Source organism: Micromys minutus (assembly GCF_963924665.1).
Source record: "Micromys minutus genome assembly, chromosome: 13".
Taxonomy (NCBI): domain Eukaryota; kingdom Metazoa; phylum Chordata; class Mammalia; order Rodentia; family Muridae; genus Micromys; species Micromys minutus.
The window spans coordinates 12,832,489-12,849,537 of NC_137982.1; the positions used below are offsets into that span (position 1 = coordinate 12,832,489).

The window sequence follows — 17,049 nt, forward strand, 5'->3', positions numbered from 1 at the left end:
AGAAGGAAAGCAAGAAAAAGAAAAGGAATAAAAGTACATTGGAAGCATTTCAAATGTATTAAGCTCATATTTATAGAAAGGTTCTGATATAAATTATATAACAATCATGTTCCTGTAATATCCTAGGCTAATTTATAATGTCAGAAATAAGTTAATGTAACATGGTTTAAAACTCTTGTTCCTATTCAGTTCAGGTTACAGAGTGAAATAAATAAAATGTCTTTGTAGGGATGGGGAGCACTGGCCATGGCAAAAAGGTACAGTACTAACCAAAGGAAAATAAGTCAAGGCTACTGTGCTGTTATGTTATAAACAAACATCTTCATACACTTGAGTATTAAATAAATGTGTAAGATCTTCCATACTGACACCAGAATATCAAAACTACCCCTTTGTTTCTCAGGTATTATTTACAACGTATCAGTCACCTTATGAGCATGTTCATTAAGACAGGTATCAAACACCAGTATTTACTCATTCCAATCAAGAAATTTCAGGGAAATGTTAACCCTCCCACCCCTGGAAATGTGCACAAAACTTTTATCAAAATCTTCTCTGATACAATGCTGTGGTTTTTGTAAAATAACTAAATAGCTCAGACGACCAATAACATGATCCTGTTTAAGCATCTTGCTAGCAGGAGAAGCCCTTACATACAGTACACCTGGTGAAAGATCAGCTTGGCTTAAAATATTCCAGTACAATTTTCAGAGTAAACAACTTCACAGAAGTTAATTAAAAAATAATAAAAGTCAAACTAATCTTAAAGAAATGGAGAAAAAACAAAAAGACAAAACTATTAGTTTACTACCAGAAAGGAATGCCCAGCTTTTCTTTTTAAATATTGACTGAAATTTAAGCTTCAATAAACTACCACCCACAAATCTGGGGCAGGGCTGGTTGGACATGTTGAACATACTGCACACTTTCAGATGCTAAGTGAAAATTTCAGTCACATTATGGCAGGGCAGAAATTATTTGTTTTTAGGTATGGATAATGTTAGCTAATGTTCTACTACTACATGGTTCAAAGTCTTATCAACCTAACAGTCAGAAAACAAGAAAAATTAAACCCAACATGAAGTAACAATAAACAATAACTAAAATAATGCAATGAACACCCAAATTAATTTCTTTAAATTAAAGACCCAGCAATACCATCTTGTTAGTCAGTGCAAACGCTACATACAGGGTTTTCTCAAGAAAGCTGAAAGCACCTGATTCTTTTGCCAAGTCATCAGATTCAATAATGTACAGGCTTAAATCTGCATTTTAAAAAATTGCCATTACATTAGTGCATAATTTATCAAAATTGTAAAAACGATTCTGCATAACTTAGGAGAATTTAATATCTAGTACATCAGCTGAAAGACTTAGGCACTTGGTTATATTTTTAATTAATTACTTCAACAAGTAGCCTGTGTATAAATATTAACAAAGCAAAAACTATTCTTAAAAAATGGAAAATTAAAAAATTAAATGCTACAGATAAAAGCACTGCACCACACTTCTACATATAATGCAGTAAAGAAAGCTACTATATAACCCTGTAAAACTCTATGGTAAGAACATCTAACTCCACTCTCAAAAGAAGAAAAAAAAAAAAGACTGAAAAGAAAAAAAAGAAAAGAAAAAAGAAAAATCCATGCAAAGTCCAATGAAAAAGATAAATAAAGCAGCTGGAATGAGATGGAAATTTCTCTCAGTGAAACATAAAATAGAAATAAGTTAATTAACTCTACTTTCACTAGATGTATCATTGTAGGATCCTGCTAGTTTAATAACTGAGTTGTTAATTTACTGTAGAAGCCATTTAAAATAGGAAATGGCTCAGTTACTGCACCGGATTGCTACAAACTCATAAAAAGCTGCTTGAAGCTTAAGTTAAATGTTGTCCAAATTCCAATAATTTCTGGAAAGTGAACATTACCCTAGTAAAGTAAATTTTCTTTTTTTTTCATAATGCTAATGCAAGAGGGCTTGAAGTATCAAAGAGTCCACAGGAAATGGATGCCCCCAGTAATATCTTTTTTTTAAAAAAAATATACATTATATAATATATATTATATATATAAAAAGCTAGTGTAAATGCTTCCATGGTGTGGTCACAGATTTGAAAGATGAGCCTCCTTTCAGCTGTTAACCATCTTCCCATTTGCAATAGGTTTTAAAAAGTCGTTTTTATCTTCAGACATAACGTGAGTTTTCAGAATGAGGTTGCCAACGCTGACAGATGTGGTGATGGGTAGGCAGCTTGCACTGCTAATAGACACTGGGCGTGGCTGGCCAAAGCAAGATGTCACTGGCAGAATTGGTTTTTGCTCCTCCCTGAGAGAAAATGATAGTGAAAACAAATTAATTTTAAGTACAATTTAAGAGTTATCACATTTGCTCTCTGAAAGCTATTTCAAACTCTAAGCCCACAAAAAGAACCTATCTTCTTTATTAAAAAATGTATTAAATAGAGGCTAAAGAGATGGCTCAGAAGTTAAAAGTACAACTGTTTTTCCAGAGAACCTGGGAGTTCAATTTCCAATACTATGCATCTGTTTATAACTGTCTGTAGCTCCAATTTCAGGGAAAGCAATGCTCTCCCTGGCCTCTCTGGGCACAAGACTTAAACATGGTACATAGACAAATATGCAATCAAAATACCCGTACACATAAAACAAAAATTAAATAATTTTAAAGTATTAGAAATTACTAAAAAGGTCATATTTTCCAAATTTATGCTAAAATTTAAACTTGATAAATTATGTGCCATCTAATCAGTTTTTTAAGACCAGGACCAAATCTTTGGCAAAAATTATAGAAAATAGCAATATAATAGTCAAGATCATCACAATATGATTTTTAAAACAAGAAACATTTAACATAGGTTCTTGTTTGCTTTAGTTTTTTAGATTTTTTAAAAAATAAGATTTATTTTATGTATGCAGCATTTTGCTTTCATGCATGTATGTGCACATGTAAATATGTGCATACATGCACAATGCCTGTGAAGCTGCAAGAGGTTGAATTCCCTGAAACAAGAGTTATGGATGGTCATGAGCCACCATGTAGGTGCTGGGAACCAAAACTGGGTCCTCTAGAAGAAACAAGTGCTCTGAATGGCTGAGCCACCTCTCCAGCCCCTTGTGGTTTGTTTTTGAGACTTTGTGGTTTGTCTTGCTATGACAATCTACAACATGTAAAGAGCAGATTCTGTCTGTGCTTCCCAAGTTTTGAAATAATCTAGGATTTAATTTTCCATCCTAAAATCTTCAAGTTTAGTCAAACTGAAGAACTATAACTTGATATCTAATATCATAATAAGATAAGAAAACTTTTATCCACAAATTAAGTTTTGGTTTTAAATTAAATTGCTTTACTAGTTCAAATTTCCCTAAAAACACAGACTGACTAAATCATTACTTTATTATACAATGTTTCCCCCTGAATAGAAAAAGGCACAAAATGAATCTAACAGCATATCTACCTCTCTTAGTATTTATCCCCTATGTCCTCTGATTATGAAGGGTCTGTCTAACACTCACAGAATCACATGGTCTTCACCTAAACTCTGTCTCTTCTGCTTTACTGGGTCCTTCTGGTGCTGCTGGACTGGATGACCATTTTCCACTACTGTTCCATTTAGCAACTGATCATTTTGAGAGCTGATACCAAGTTGTATGTCCAGAATTTCCTAAGAAAATAAAATGTTAACCCTTCAACATGACAGTATTTTATGTGTTTTAATTTGCAACAGAACAAAGCCACTACTTATCCAACTGTGGCACTGACTTCAGCTTGTTCACTTTGGCCATCAGGTTCATCAGTATCAAGGGCTGAAAGCTCTAACTCAATATCTCTATCAGGCTTTGTATCTACAGTGTCTTCTGTGTAATCATTCTGTAAATAAATAAAAACCCCATTAATTTTATACCTGCATAACCTCTTTTAAATTAAAATAGGAAACCTAATGATATAGCTAAAGAATAAGTTTAGAAGTCTGAAAGTATATTTTTATTTCTACTTTAATTTTTAAGTAATCAATCACTCATGAAAAAATCCAAAAAATAGTAGACTCCAATACACAGCCACAGAAAGCAAAGACACCTAAGCACGAAGCTCAGATGTTCAGTTTCCTTACCTCTCCATTTCTTAGTTCAATTTCCTTGCTTAGAAGATTTAAAGTGAGGTGACGGCCTTCATCCAGAGAATTCCACTTTTGCTGCATGGCCAGAGCATTAGCTTCCCTCTGAAGAAGTAATGAGTTACTCTTGGCCTCCATGAAGAGAGAAGAAAACATAAGCTTAGTTTTCAATTATTATTTTACTCTTTAAAAAACAAAGCTAATGTATAGAGCCTACCTGCTGAAGCTCAATGCTCAACAGGTCTCCAGTACTGGAATGCTTTCTATGACCAGACAAATCAGTAACAATGAATCTGTCCCTTTAAAAAGAATTATGTTTACTGTAGTGAAAGTGAGATATAAAGCAGCCAAAGCATTAATGTTCTTTGTAACTATCAATACTGAATGTGTTTTTGTCACAATTCCAAATGTAAAAATTAGTTTTAGAAAGTTTTTACACAGCTCAAATAAGCAAGGCTTGATACATGAACAACCAGTAATGTTTTCTGTATTTTCAGGTGCATGTTCTCTGTATTTACATTTCAAATGTTATCCCCTTCTCCCCTCCCCGATTTTATCCGATAAAAAGGATTAAGAAAAAAAAGAAAGTTTTCAGAATTATCCTCAATCCTTGACTGGAGTAATCTACTTATGCAGAACCCACATATGACTAAGTATTAATTTCTGCTGTATACAAAAAGATTGACAATTAAATTATGCTCAGATAACTATCTGTAAATAGTAAAATACAAATATTTTTATTCTCACTTAATAAAAAACAAAACAAAAAATGGTGCAAGTAAGTTTGAGAGTAAAACAGCTTAAGGAAATGAGAGCAGAATTACCGTTCAACATAGTGAGCCGATGATGTGGCATCATTACCATATGAACTCCACCTTGAATCGACAGCATTAACGTAAGGAACATAATCTGCAGGGAACACAGAGAGATAATTATTAGAAAGGCAGAAAATAATAAGCCAGACCAGTTGGTACACATCTGCAATCCCGGCACTCTGGAGGCTGAGGCAGGAGCACTGCCACAAGTTTGAAGCCAGCTGGCATACAGAGTGAGATCCTGTCTCAAAAAATTAAAAAGACAAAAGAAAACCTAAAAACCAGTATATAAATATATATTTTTAAAAATGGTAATGCACTTTCACCCACTAGTCTCAAGTTCTGTTTAAAGCATTTCATTCTCATAGTATTGTCGTTATTAAGTGGAATGTTTTCTACCTCACAGGTTAGGAATAAAAGTACATGGTAAAAAAATTCCTTGGTATTAATAAAATGGATTACCTGATACACTGATGGGCTTAGTTGCACTTCCTTGGGAAGCAGTTGCCTGGATGGGATCTGTTGTATGGTAACCTGTTCGGGAGGATCGTGAAATTGCACCCCATTTTGAGATAATGGGTCCGTCACTAAAGGGAATAATTGGGTCTTCTTCTTTTGTCCTTCTCTGAGCTTCAAATAAATGCACTCTTCTCTTTACATCTCCACTGTCCAGGTCCTATACAGACCAAAAAATACCCATGAAAGAGCTGCTGGTGATTGCTGTAGCTATCGATAAAGTAAAAACACAATTATGCTTTTCTGATCAATTTTATACTAACTTTAGATCTCAATGGTATTTAAAAACTATATTAAATGAACAAATATTATTAAATAATTGAAATATAAAAAATTAGTTTTGTTGAAATATTACCCTGCTACTTACAGATAAATTATACAGCCAGAATATAAAAGACTAAAACTTCATTTTAATACTTCAGATATCAACATTCTCTTCTCTACTTCCATCCCCCCTCCCCCGCCCTTTCCCCAATGAAGCAAATCATACCATCAGCACAGCATTTGAATTAGCAATTACATCTTTGGGCTCTGAATCAATAGCATTTATACAAGAGCCTATGGTGCCACATGACCAAGGAGAATAATGGGAAAGATGGTCTTCCTCAAATTTTGTGCCACTCACACTCTCAGAGAACTGATTAAAAAGAGAAGGAAAAAAAAGGTAAATAAGTATGAAGCCTAACTTTATAAGCTTATCAACTAACTAATACTAAGTAACTACTATACAATTAAAGGATCATGTAGTTAAATAATTTAGCTCTTTCCCATATCTAATGTTAACAGTTGGGCATGTTGGCTCACTTCCATAATAAACATCATTTGGTAGTCTAGGGCATGGAGTTCAAGGTCAACTGGGCTATATATTGAGTTCCACTGCAGCCTGGCTGCATGGAGCAAAACTTCTCTTAAAAGAAATGAAGCAAATCAGCTCTAAGCAATAATACTCATATATAATAGAAAATATCACAGCTTTTTTTCACTTTGTCTTGTAAGTTATTTATTCTATACTTTCTTTCACTTTTGTCCTATTAAGTTATCTTTAATTTAAAAAAATTGATTTTTATTTATTATGTGTCATAATATGTGAGTAGAAGCCAGAAAACAACCTGTGGGAGGTGGTTCTCTCCCTCTGCCATGTGAGTTCCAGAAATCTGCTGCAAGCACCCCTACTTTCTAAGCTGTCTTACTGGCTCAGTCTTCTTACAAAATTCCTGACCAGTACTATCAAAATCAATTAACTATGAGATACTAACATGGGTGTGATGCTTGAAAAAAAAAAAAAACAAGTTCATGTGTAAAAGCAGTATATGATTTTGAGAAAAGATCATATAGCAAATACAGAAACATAATTAATAAATAATATAATATTAAACAGCAAGAGGAATTTAATAGCAGCTGTGAAGCTAAGAAAGAAAAAGACAATATAGTAATGCTAACAGGACCCTAAAGAAAAAGTCATTAAATCTAGTTTACTAATAACAGAGATAGGAAAACTGAGGAAAAGTCAAACATTTTGTCCTAGTTAATGCGATTTGCCAATACCACATGAGTATCAGAGAAATACTTATTTCTTAAAGTATGCTGTATAAATGAAAATAGACCATCCTATAAAATGGTATCTCTATCAATGACTGCCATACTGTTTACTTGTTTTGAGGCAGTTTTAATTTAGTGAGAAGAATTTGAATAGGTTAAAAATGCAGTGTTTTATGACACATTCATGAATACAAGTATGAATCTATCTGTTTATGAATCTAATTAGTTTAGCTTACACTTACATATGCAGCAGTAGGAAGGCTAATGCAAGACAATTACTGTGTGTCTGAGGACATCCTGAGTTACCTAGTAAAACTGTCTCAACACACAAAATTAGGGAATGGAGAAATGGCCCGAAGTAACAACTGTGCTTGTTGCTATTCCAGAGTAGCAGTTTGGTTTCCACTACAGGGGGCAGCAAACAACCTTCTCTAACTCTGGCCTCTATGGGCATCAGTACACTTGGCATTCCCCTCCATGCTCTCTCTCTCTCTCTCTCTCTCTCTCTCTCTCTCTCTCTCTCTCTCTCTCTCTCTCTCTCTCTCTCTCTCACACACACACACACACACACACACACACACAAATTTTTAAAAAAGTAAATCATAAACAACCAAACAAAAAACTAAAACAGAACAAAACAAAATCCATCAAAATGAATTAAAAACAAACACACATGTATACCTAGGACTATTAAAAAACAACCCACTGGCAAGAAGTACAAATAAAATAAATTTGAAAAGTTGATAATTATGGAAATGATATAATTATATGCAATTTATTTTGGATCTTAAATTTTCTTATGTCTAAAGCTTTTCCTAATGAAGGAGATTTTAAAACTGCTTTTGTCTTCTTTGTACCAGGAACACTAGAGGTCAGAAATAGGTTAGAGAGAATGTATGTGTTAAAAAATTTTTCTTGGGCTAAGGAGATGGCTCAGTGGTTAAGAACACTGACCTCTTCCAGAGGTCCCGAGTTCAATTCCTAGCAACCACATGATGGCTCACAATTATCTGTAGTGGGATCTGATGTTCTCTTCTGGTGTGTTTGAAGACAGCTACAGAGTACTCAAATACACTAAATAGATCCTAAATTTTTTTTCTCCAGCAAGATGATATTGGCACAACACCTTTTAAGAATGCCTATTTTGGGGGCTGGAGAGATGGCTCAGCAGTTAGGAGCACTGACTGCTCTTCCAGAGGTCCTGAGTTCAATTTCCAACAAACACATGGTGGCTCACAACCATCTGTAATGAGATCTGATGCCCTCTTCTGGTGTGTCTGAAGACAGCTACAGTGTACATAAAATAAATAAATTAAAAAAAAAAAAATGCCTGTACTTGGAAGGTAGAGGCACTCAGACCTCTAGGAGTTCTAGGCCAGCCTTCTCTACAGATACAGTTCCAGGACAGCCAGAGTTACATAGTGAAACTCTGTCTTGAAAAAAAAGAACGGTCTTTTTTGGTAAATATATTCTATTTAGAAAAATGAAACACACACACAACATACAGTAAAAGAGACAGGTAGACTAGAAATCATTCTGTCACAACCTTGTTTCTTGTTTTGTTATAACAAGAATAATTATTAACAGAAGTATTTAAATAGCATACATAATACTTCCTGTGAAACAGAAAAAAAATATTAAGAGTTCAAAAACCAGCTTCTTATAAGCTAAAAGATCTTTCTTACTTAAGTAATGACATACCCTCCCTGGGTTATAACCTATAAGATAGGAATAATACTCACCCTCTAAGGTTTTTGTAAGAATTAAATAACATTTTTTAAAGTAGTTACTAGATATATGTAGGTATAGATCTTATTTTGAAGCATGTGCCAATCAGGGGTTAGGGTGAAGTTCAGTAGTAGAGGATGAGCAAGGCTCTGGGTTTAAACCCAGCCTAAAACCAAACAGCAAACATAACAATAAAAACAGAAAGCATTAAGTTTACTTAATGCTTTTGAAATCCTGGTAAAGAACTCTTATCTGGAGACTCTCCTAACATTTAGCTATAGTCTGCACACTGACTGCTTATCAAACTAAATTAAACTCCATACAAAACCATCCCAAAATATTCAAAATAGCCTTAATTAAAGCTGTCTAACCATTAGATTAAATAAAATATTTCTTACATCCGATCGGAAGTCTACACTGAATAGAGGAGAAGGTGGTGTTGGCGACTGTGTTGCCACAGGAAGAGTTGAAGAGACAGGTGTTTTCTGGGTATGATACTGTGCCCACTGATCTGGTTTTCTTCTCAACTGTTCCTCACAACTGGTCTTCAAATGACCACAAGGTTCCTAAGAGGAATAAAAGAAAAATATGGGTCACCCGTAAAGTGATAAATTTAACAATGTTGTGAGAATAATGTAAAAAAGTTTGATCTTGTTTGTTCACACACACACACAAACACACACACACACACATACACACACACACACACACACACACACACACACACTGGGGGGGCACACACACGACTGCCTTAGTATAGTACCTAGTGTTTTCTCCATACACGTAACATAAAAAAGTTACTGTGAGAACTAATTTTTTAGAAGTCAAATATATATATATATATATATATATATATGTATACGTATATATATATATGTATGTATGTATATATGTATGTATGTGTGTATATATATATATATACGTATATATGTATGTATGTGAAACTACTGAAAAGAAGTCTTGCTTTAAAATTTCTGTATCATTCCTAATTGAACATAAATTAAACACTTACTGGTATCTATCAAGTCTAGTTCTTGGAGCTTTATGGTTTTTAATTTATTTCCCACAACAGCCTTATTAATAAGCACTATTCTTATTATCATCAAACACAGAAAAAACAAAAAAACCTGTGCTATGCAAAGGTCAAGTAACTTCTCTAAATCACACAACTAGTAAGGGTCTGTCCGGTTTAATTTAAGACTCAAGGATTTCAACTAACATGATAGCAACATTTCTATTTTTAACATCACTCACCCTTGGTAAAGGCACAGTTGTCCTTGGGTCATTTGGTGGCTGACAAGCCACTGAATAATATCCATCTAATGAGTTGTATCTTTCCCGTAAAGATGTCTGGTAGACAGATGAGTGCATCACATCCATTGGAGGTAAAGAATTGCTTCTAATAATGTCATCTCGTTGGTACATAGCTGGGCGCCAGATGCGCCTGCTGTCATACACAGGAGCATACATTCCAGAGGGTACTGGAGGAACTGGTCCATACTGCTGTGGAGGAGGAGGTTGGTAAGGGGAAGAATTCATTCGATCTCGAGGGGAGAATGTACTGTAATGATCAGCATATGGCATGGAAGCAGGTGGGAGGGAGGACTCTGGAACATTATTGGACCTCACAAATCGAGGAACACAGGGAGTCACACCAGCTGGTACCGTTGGAGGTGGCGGGTAGTATCCTTGAAAATTGAAAAGAGGAATATTCAATGTAATACCATAGTAAAAACCAACATTTTAAAAGGCAGCCTTGAATGTGGGAGAATATAATCACCACAGATCTTTATTTATCTTGATATACCAACTATATTACTGTCAAGATACCACCATACTAACATGAACATTCAACATTGTTAAAAATCAAACTACAATAAATTTGGCAAATGGCAGACTGATTTCCATTTTGTGAATCTTTTGCATGAGGTTTCTAAATAAGTAGTTATTCACTGACTCTTATGAAGCATTTTGGGTTCAGAGGTTAAAAGATCTCTTTCAGAATTTACAGTATAAACTTTTTTTAAAAAAAAATTTAAAAAAGAAGAAAAAGTGTGGTGGCACTCTCCTTAAGTCCAGAATTCAAGAGGCAGAAAAATGTGGATCTCCTACGTTTAAGGCCAGTTTAGTCTATGATTTTCAAACTAGCCAGGGCTATATATAGTGAGACCCTGTCTCAAATAAATAAAAATATAAAAGCAGGGTTTTAGAGATGGCTCAGTGGTCAAGAGCACTTGCTGTTCCTACAAAGAACCCAAGTTCAGTTTCCAGCACCCACAGAACCTTATAGCCATTTGCAACCCCAGCTCTAAGAACACCACAAACGCATTACACTTTCATGTAGGCCAATGCATGCATGCATACACACACACACACACACACACACACACACACACACACACACACACACACACACGTTTTATACACCATTTCATCGAGGTCATTCATAGATTCTATATTCGATTCTTAGGAATGACAGCTATTAGTACAGCACCTACCTAGGCAGAAAAATAAAACTCTATCTCTAACCAGTTATAAAAAATTAATTCTATATAGATTAAAGACTTCTAAATAAAACACCTGGAACTATAAACCTACTAAAAGCAAACACGAGAAATACTTTAAAGTACTGGAAAACAAAAGTAAAGACAAATCAGGTAAGCCGAACTGTATAAAATCATTGGAAAAAAAATTATCAGACTGAGAAGGCAACCCAGAGAATGGGGAAAATATTTGCAAGCTACATATATGACAAACGCAATGAAAAACAAATCAACTTAATAAATATAAGTAGTAAATTAAATAAACATTTGTCAAAAGACATTCAAATGTCCAACCAGTATAATAAAAATGCTTAACACTAGTAATATTTGGAATATACGCACTCCAGTAAGAATGATTGTTAAAAAAAAGGGCCAAACAACATGGCTCAGTTGGTAAGAGCACTTATTATGTGGATATAAGTTTAACACCCCAGCCCCGTCCTCCAAAAAAAGTTCAACCCAAGTTTAATTCCAAAACCCACATAGGAAAAACAAAAGGACTGACTTATAAATTGACCTGTGATTACAGTATGTGCACTGTGACATGCATGTACTCTCTTTATCTCCCTCCACCCCACACAAACACATACATACACAAAAAACACCCTAAAGATATTAAGTATTGACCAGGATGTATAGCAATATGAATCCCTCTATACTACTGATACGAATGTAAAAATCATATTCCTTAGGTATATTAATAGTGCAAACGTTAATGAAAATATACCAGTATTAGAACAGACTTCACTGTTCTGTTTTGGTTTTTTGTCTGCTGAGACAGGGTGGCCTTTAACTCACTTCTGTAGATAAGGCTAGCTTTGACTTCTTGATCTTCCCTGCCACCATCTGCCAAGTGATAAAATTACTAACTAGAATCAAAGGAATAAAATTCATGGGTCACAGAGTGAAATTAATTTATTAATGTAGATAGTCTAGACACACATTTATTTAAGGTAATAAATACATACATTTGCTTCTTAGATCTGACTAAAAATTACTTACCTGTTTGTGGGTATTGTGGGACTTCAAAAGGTATCTGAGTCCTTGGATCTTGAAAATACTGAATGCTTTCAGAATGCTGAGGATATACTGGAACTCTAGTTAGAAATGGGCTGGATTTGGGAGGCAGGGAATTCAGCTCTGTTCCAAAATTAGAGGGCCCAGCGGAGGTAGCTGCTGCATTACTTACAGGAGTCTTGGGTGGAGAACCAATTTTACTGAAGAGAAAATATAACAATGAGCAAAGAATAATTCACTATCATCACTGAGTCCTCCTTAGAAAATTTTTATAAAATTATATGGCAAAACTATCAACAGAAAACATGTCAGGTATTTTTACAGGGGTAAATATATCTGGAAAGAAATTTCTCTGCCTCCTCATGTACTTTAATTCCCCAAACTACAATAACAGACCTCATGTTCTCATGAGGGTGAAAGAATACGAAAAATGAACTCCAGGTACTAAAGTGACTTTTCAGCTGATTTGACTCATTCTTTTTCCTGTTGAAAAAAATAAAAAAATAATGAAAACCTAACAAACCCACTTAGTTTAAAAGGTAAACAACACAGTCTATCAGTATCACCAAAGAGGTGATGTTGCTAATTATATAGGAAAACAATGTAATACAAACCAATCCCATTAATTTTTCCCCCCCAAAGTAGAAAAGTCCTTGTAAAACTAGAGTGTAAAATAGTAGAGGTATATGGGCTGCCTTTGAATACAGCACAAGAGATTCATCTAGCAAAATTTTACTTCTGTGGTAGTTTATATCAAAACTAAAAAAGTGTAGATAACTAGAAAGTTGTGCACTAGTGTCTTGGGACTCAGAGTTTAAAGATAGTCTTTTAAAAATTAAACAAAACAATAAGAAAACGAAAGTTTCCTTATAAAACAATGAACACTTATGAAGCTATTACTGAGTACCTAACAGACTCTAGGTTAAACATTTTTTTATGTTTTAGTCATTCCTTCCATGCTAGAATGTTATGTACTATAAAGCATAAGTTAGTACTTTGAAATACACAGGTATTAAAATTAAGGACAAAGTAAGTTAATTCATAGGCTCATGAAACCATCATGCAAGTCATCCTAAACATTTGGATGTAAGGGCAAAGTAAATCTTCTGCCCTATTCTCAACAGCGAACCCAATGACTATGATTTTATTATATGACTTCTGAAGTCCAGACCCTCTTCCCAATTAGTTCCCCTCATGTTCCCTCAAGGTTTTGTCTGTGCTGCTTCCTCTACCCATAAAGATCTCCCTGCTATTTATTTCCCACACTTTGGGAAACAATGCAGTACCATAACGTCATCTTTAAAAGCCTCTCACAGCACTCCTTTCAAAAAAATTGAGTACATATATTCCTGTGTTCCAATAATACAAGACCTTTCAAAGTGTATCATAGAGTATCTATCTACTTATAGATCTAAACCTGCACAAGAAGACTCGTAAGAAGCAGAGACTGTATCTAGTTCATTTTCATTAAGGACATCAGTTGGTCTCATGTTTGGCATTTATTAAGTGATCCATATATTTAAATAAATAAGTAGTTTTTTTTCTTGTATCTTTAAATTTTAAAATAGTTCATTATACTTAATTTACTCATGTGTGCATACACATGTAGAAGTTGGAACAACCTGTAGTACATTCTTCCTTACAACACTATGTCCTCAGGACCAAATACCAGTTGTCAGACTTGGCAGCAGATTTCCCCTTGCCTAACCATGTTGTCAACACTTATAAACATTATTTTTTCCCTAATTACTTATTTTATGCTTGTATGTATTCACTAACATGTATATGACAAAGAGTACATATGAAGAACAGGAGGATAACTTTTGGGAGTTCATTCTCTCCTTTCCCTATATGGTTTCAGGGGAATAAACTTTGGTCCTCTGGCTAGGCAGCAAGAACATTCATTTTACCAGCCCTGTCCATTTTTTAAGTAGTAGAGCAGGTCCCTAAAATGTGAAAGGTCCTGGGCTTGATTCCCAGACCAAAGGAAAAAAAGAAAGTTAAAAAAATTCAAACTTTAACTATAATTCATTTTCTACTTGTCATTAGAAACCTTTACCCACTAGCAATCACTTACTATTTCAATTCCAACATTAGCTCCCAGCAGTGACTACTCCATTTGTTTCTCAATCTATAGAGGTTTGCTTTTTTTGGACATTTCCACTAAAATGGCATTTTGTATATACCTTCTCTTAGTCAGAGTAAGTTTTTTCTCTTGGAGCTGGATATTGGAAAGTGGACCTTGCTCTATATATCTATGACCCATTTTTAATTTTTTCTTTTTTTCTTTTAGAGTGGGGTGTGTGTGTGTGACAATGTCTTACAAATTTGTCTAAGATGGCTTTGAATTTCCTCTGTACCCTAAGCTAACCTTAATCATAGGATCCTACTAACTCAATCTAGCAAGTACCTGAGACTACAAACATGCACCACCAGGCCTGGTATACTCTTGGTATTTCCAGAGTTAATCAATGTGTGGCACATAATAGTACATTGTTGATTGTTTTTATGGCTAAATAACAGAACCCATTGTATAAGGTTTTATAAGCTAACCTTGCCAAAATCTTTAGTATTTATAGCCTCATAGGTTTCTATAGCCTAGTAACAATCAGTATTTATAACCTTATATTATGTATCAGTCAATAACATAACCCTTCATATGTGTGTGTGTGTGTGTGTTTGTAAGTCCACTATTAGGAACCAAACCCAGGGCATTAAGCAAGCATTCTAGCATTGAGCGATCTAACTACCAAAACATTCAGTTCTCTAAGGCTAGCCCTAATATTTTACATAGTCACCAAAAAGCTATATTGGATTTTGCCCTCAAAAGTTCCATACTATACTAGAAACATACAATACCTTTATCTGTTAACTAATGTGTTTCATTTGTGTAAATGCTGTGTCCACATCCAATAGCAATAATGTCCTTAAAAGGCAGAAATACCTATTTTTCAGCTATGTCTAACAGTGCCAGTGACAATGCTTGTTTGTAATGGGTACTCAGTAACACTTAGAAAGTAGTCAGTACGTTTGACCTCTCTTTTCTCAAATACCTCCCAGTGAACACCATCCTTTTAGTAAAAAAAAGTTCCAATTATATACTAAACTATTCAAGTTGAAAATATTGTATTTAATTTATACAGTCTCTATTGACATTAAGTCATTAAAAGTTTGTTGTGTGCCAGGAATGATGCTTTCTTCCCCTGTAGGCATATATTAGTACTGACAAACTTGATCAAACACAATGAAATTTGACAATGCTTTTAACTTCAATTTCTAAATTGAAATTTCTAAATCTGAGATTTTTAAAACATGAGATTTCAAAACTGGGAGTAACTTCCAATTATCTGAAAGTTCCAATACTTTTTATAAGGTAAAAAAAAATTCTGCTGTCAAATGAAGTCTGATATTGTCAGGCAACAATAAATAATGGTAAATATGAGCAGGAATTTACTGAGCAGCTGCTAACGGGCAAGCACTGTTCAAAATTTAGTACAGTATTAACTCATTTAAGTTTCTAATCAATGTAAGAAGTACTTGACTACTGAGCTACACACCTAACCTATGATGAAGATACTGTAATTTTTTAATACTTTGAGGAAGGTAGACTGGCTTAACATCATATAGTAGAAAAAACTGAGCCATAATCTGAGCCCAAAGAGCTCTGCTCTTATTTATAGACCATGACAGAGAATGCCATAGAAGCTGACTAAAACACAGCTAGACAGCTTCTCACCTGTTTAGGTTTCTACTTAGTTCTTTTTTAACATCCCTGTGGAATTAATACTGAAACACTAGAAAATAACTTTGGAAACTCTAATTCTGGTTCAACCTTAATAAATATACTTGAAGAAAACAAAACTCAAGAGTCAAAGTTTTCAAGCTTATAGAACTAGTTAGCTGCATGGTTGAGGATCAGAACTCAAATTTTGTGGTATTTAGTGTTTTCTTTTATTACATGAATAAATGCATAAAAATTTCAATTTACTATGATACCTCAGGATGACAAAAGGAGATAAAAGATATTTCTAAAAGAGATAAGGAACTCCATCATTATCACCTAATACCTACTTTTCAGACACAGATTCTGAACAGGACCCAGCATTCTGACCATTAGTGCCAACCTTCCCGACTTTCTTTACAGTCTCCAAAGTCCTTGCATTGTCAGTGCTTCGTGAGATTAGCTGGGAAACACTGCCTTCTGTATTTGAAATTCCATTTGTACTTTGAACAATTTTCCCAGTTGTTTCAGTACTTCCTATGACAGAAATGACATTTCCGGCTGTGGTTGTGACAGTGCTGTTTACACCAACTTTATTCAGAAGAGGAAATGTTCTTACAGTCGCGCTCATCTTTTTGTTCCTTAATCGGTACCTGTTTAAAAATAACCAGCATGTTTGTAATACTGCTCTAAATTTTAATCTGAAAATGTTTAAAAAATGAAACAGCTGAGAAGTTCCTTTAGCTAAATAAATATTCTACAAGTCACATATACATATAACATACATATAAATACAGGTACATAATTATTATAGCAAGCCAAGTGCACATGCACTTGAAGCTTTCTGAAGAGTGAGTTTTATTTGGTACCAAAAAAGCACCAAATTCTGAAAGTAACACAGAACAAACAGGGAAGGATACAAGAGTTGAAAGCGTTCTCTGCTGTTATTAAATTATACAGAGTATAATTTTAAAGAAATAGCTCAAACTCATATTTAAACTTCAATATACCAAAATGTAAAAAAAATAATTATTC

At 34.3% G+C, this 17,049-nt stretch overlaps 1 protein-coding gene across 1 annotated transcript in view; it reads right to left on the minus strand.

Annotated features, from left to right (window-relative positions):
* Positions 1-202: 202 nt before the first annotated feature.
* The window catches only part of RC3H2 (ring finger and CCCH-type domains 2), a gene marked incomplete at its 5' end in the record, with an annotated part of 49,133 nt that continues 32,286 nt past the window's right edge, over positions 203-17,049 (minus strand). The window contains 12 exons of the mRNA XM_080927094.1: positions 203-2,328; positions 3,537-3,685; positions 3,784-3,891; positions 4,133-4,267; positions 4,353-4,434; positions 4,960-5,044; positions 5,413-5,626; positions 5,957-6,103; positions 9,132-9,299; positions 9,988-10,421; positions 12,279-12,493; positions 16,365-16,667. Coding sequence (XP_080783220.1) covers positions 2,133-2,328; positions 3,537-3,685; positions 3,784-3,891; positions 4,133-4,267; positions 4,353-4,434; positions 4,960-5,044; positions 5,413-5,626; positions 5,957-6,103; positions 9,132-9,299; positions 9,988-10,421; positions 12,279-12,493; positions 16,365-16,667 — 2,236 coding nt within the window. The 3' untranslated portion in view covers positions 203-2,132. The remainder of the gene's footprint in view (positions 2,329-3,536; positions 3,686-3,783; positions 3,892-4,132; positions 4,268-4,352; positions 4,435-4,959; positions 5,045-5,412; positions 5,627-5,956; positions 6,104-9,131; positions 9,300-9,987; positions 10,422-12,278; positions 12,494-16,364; positions 16,668-17,049) is intronic.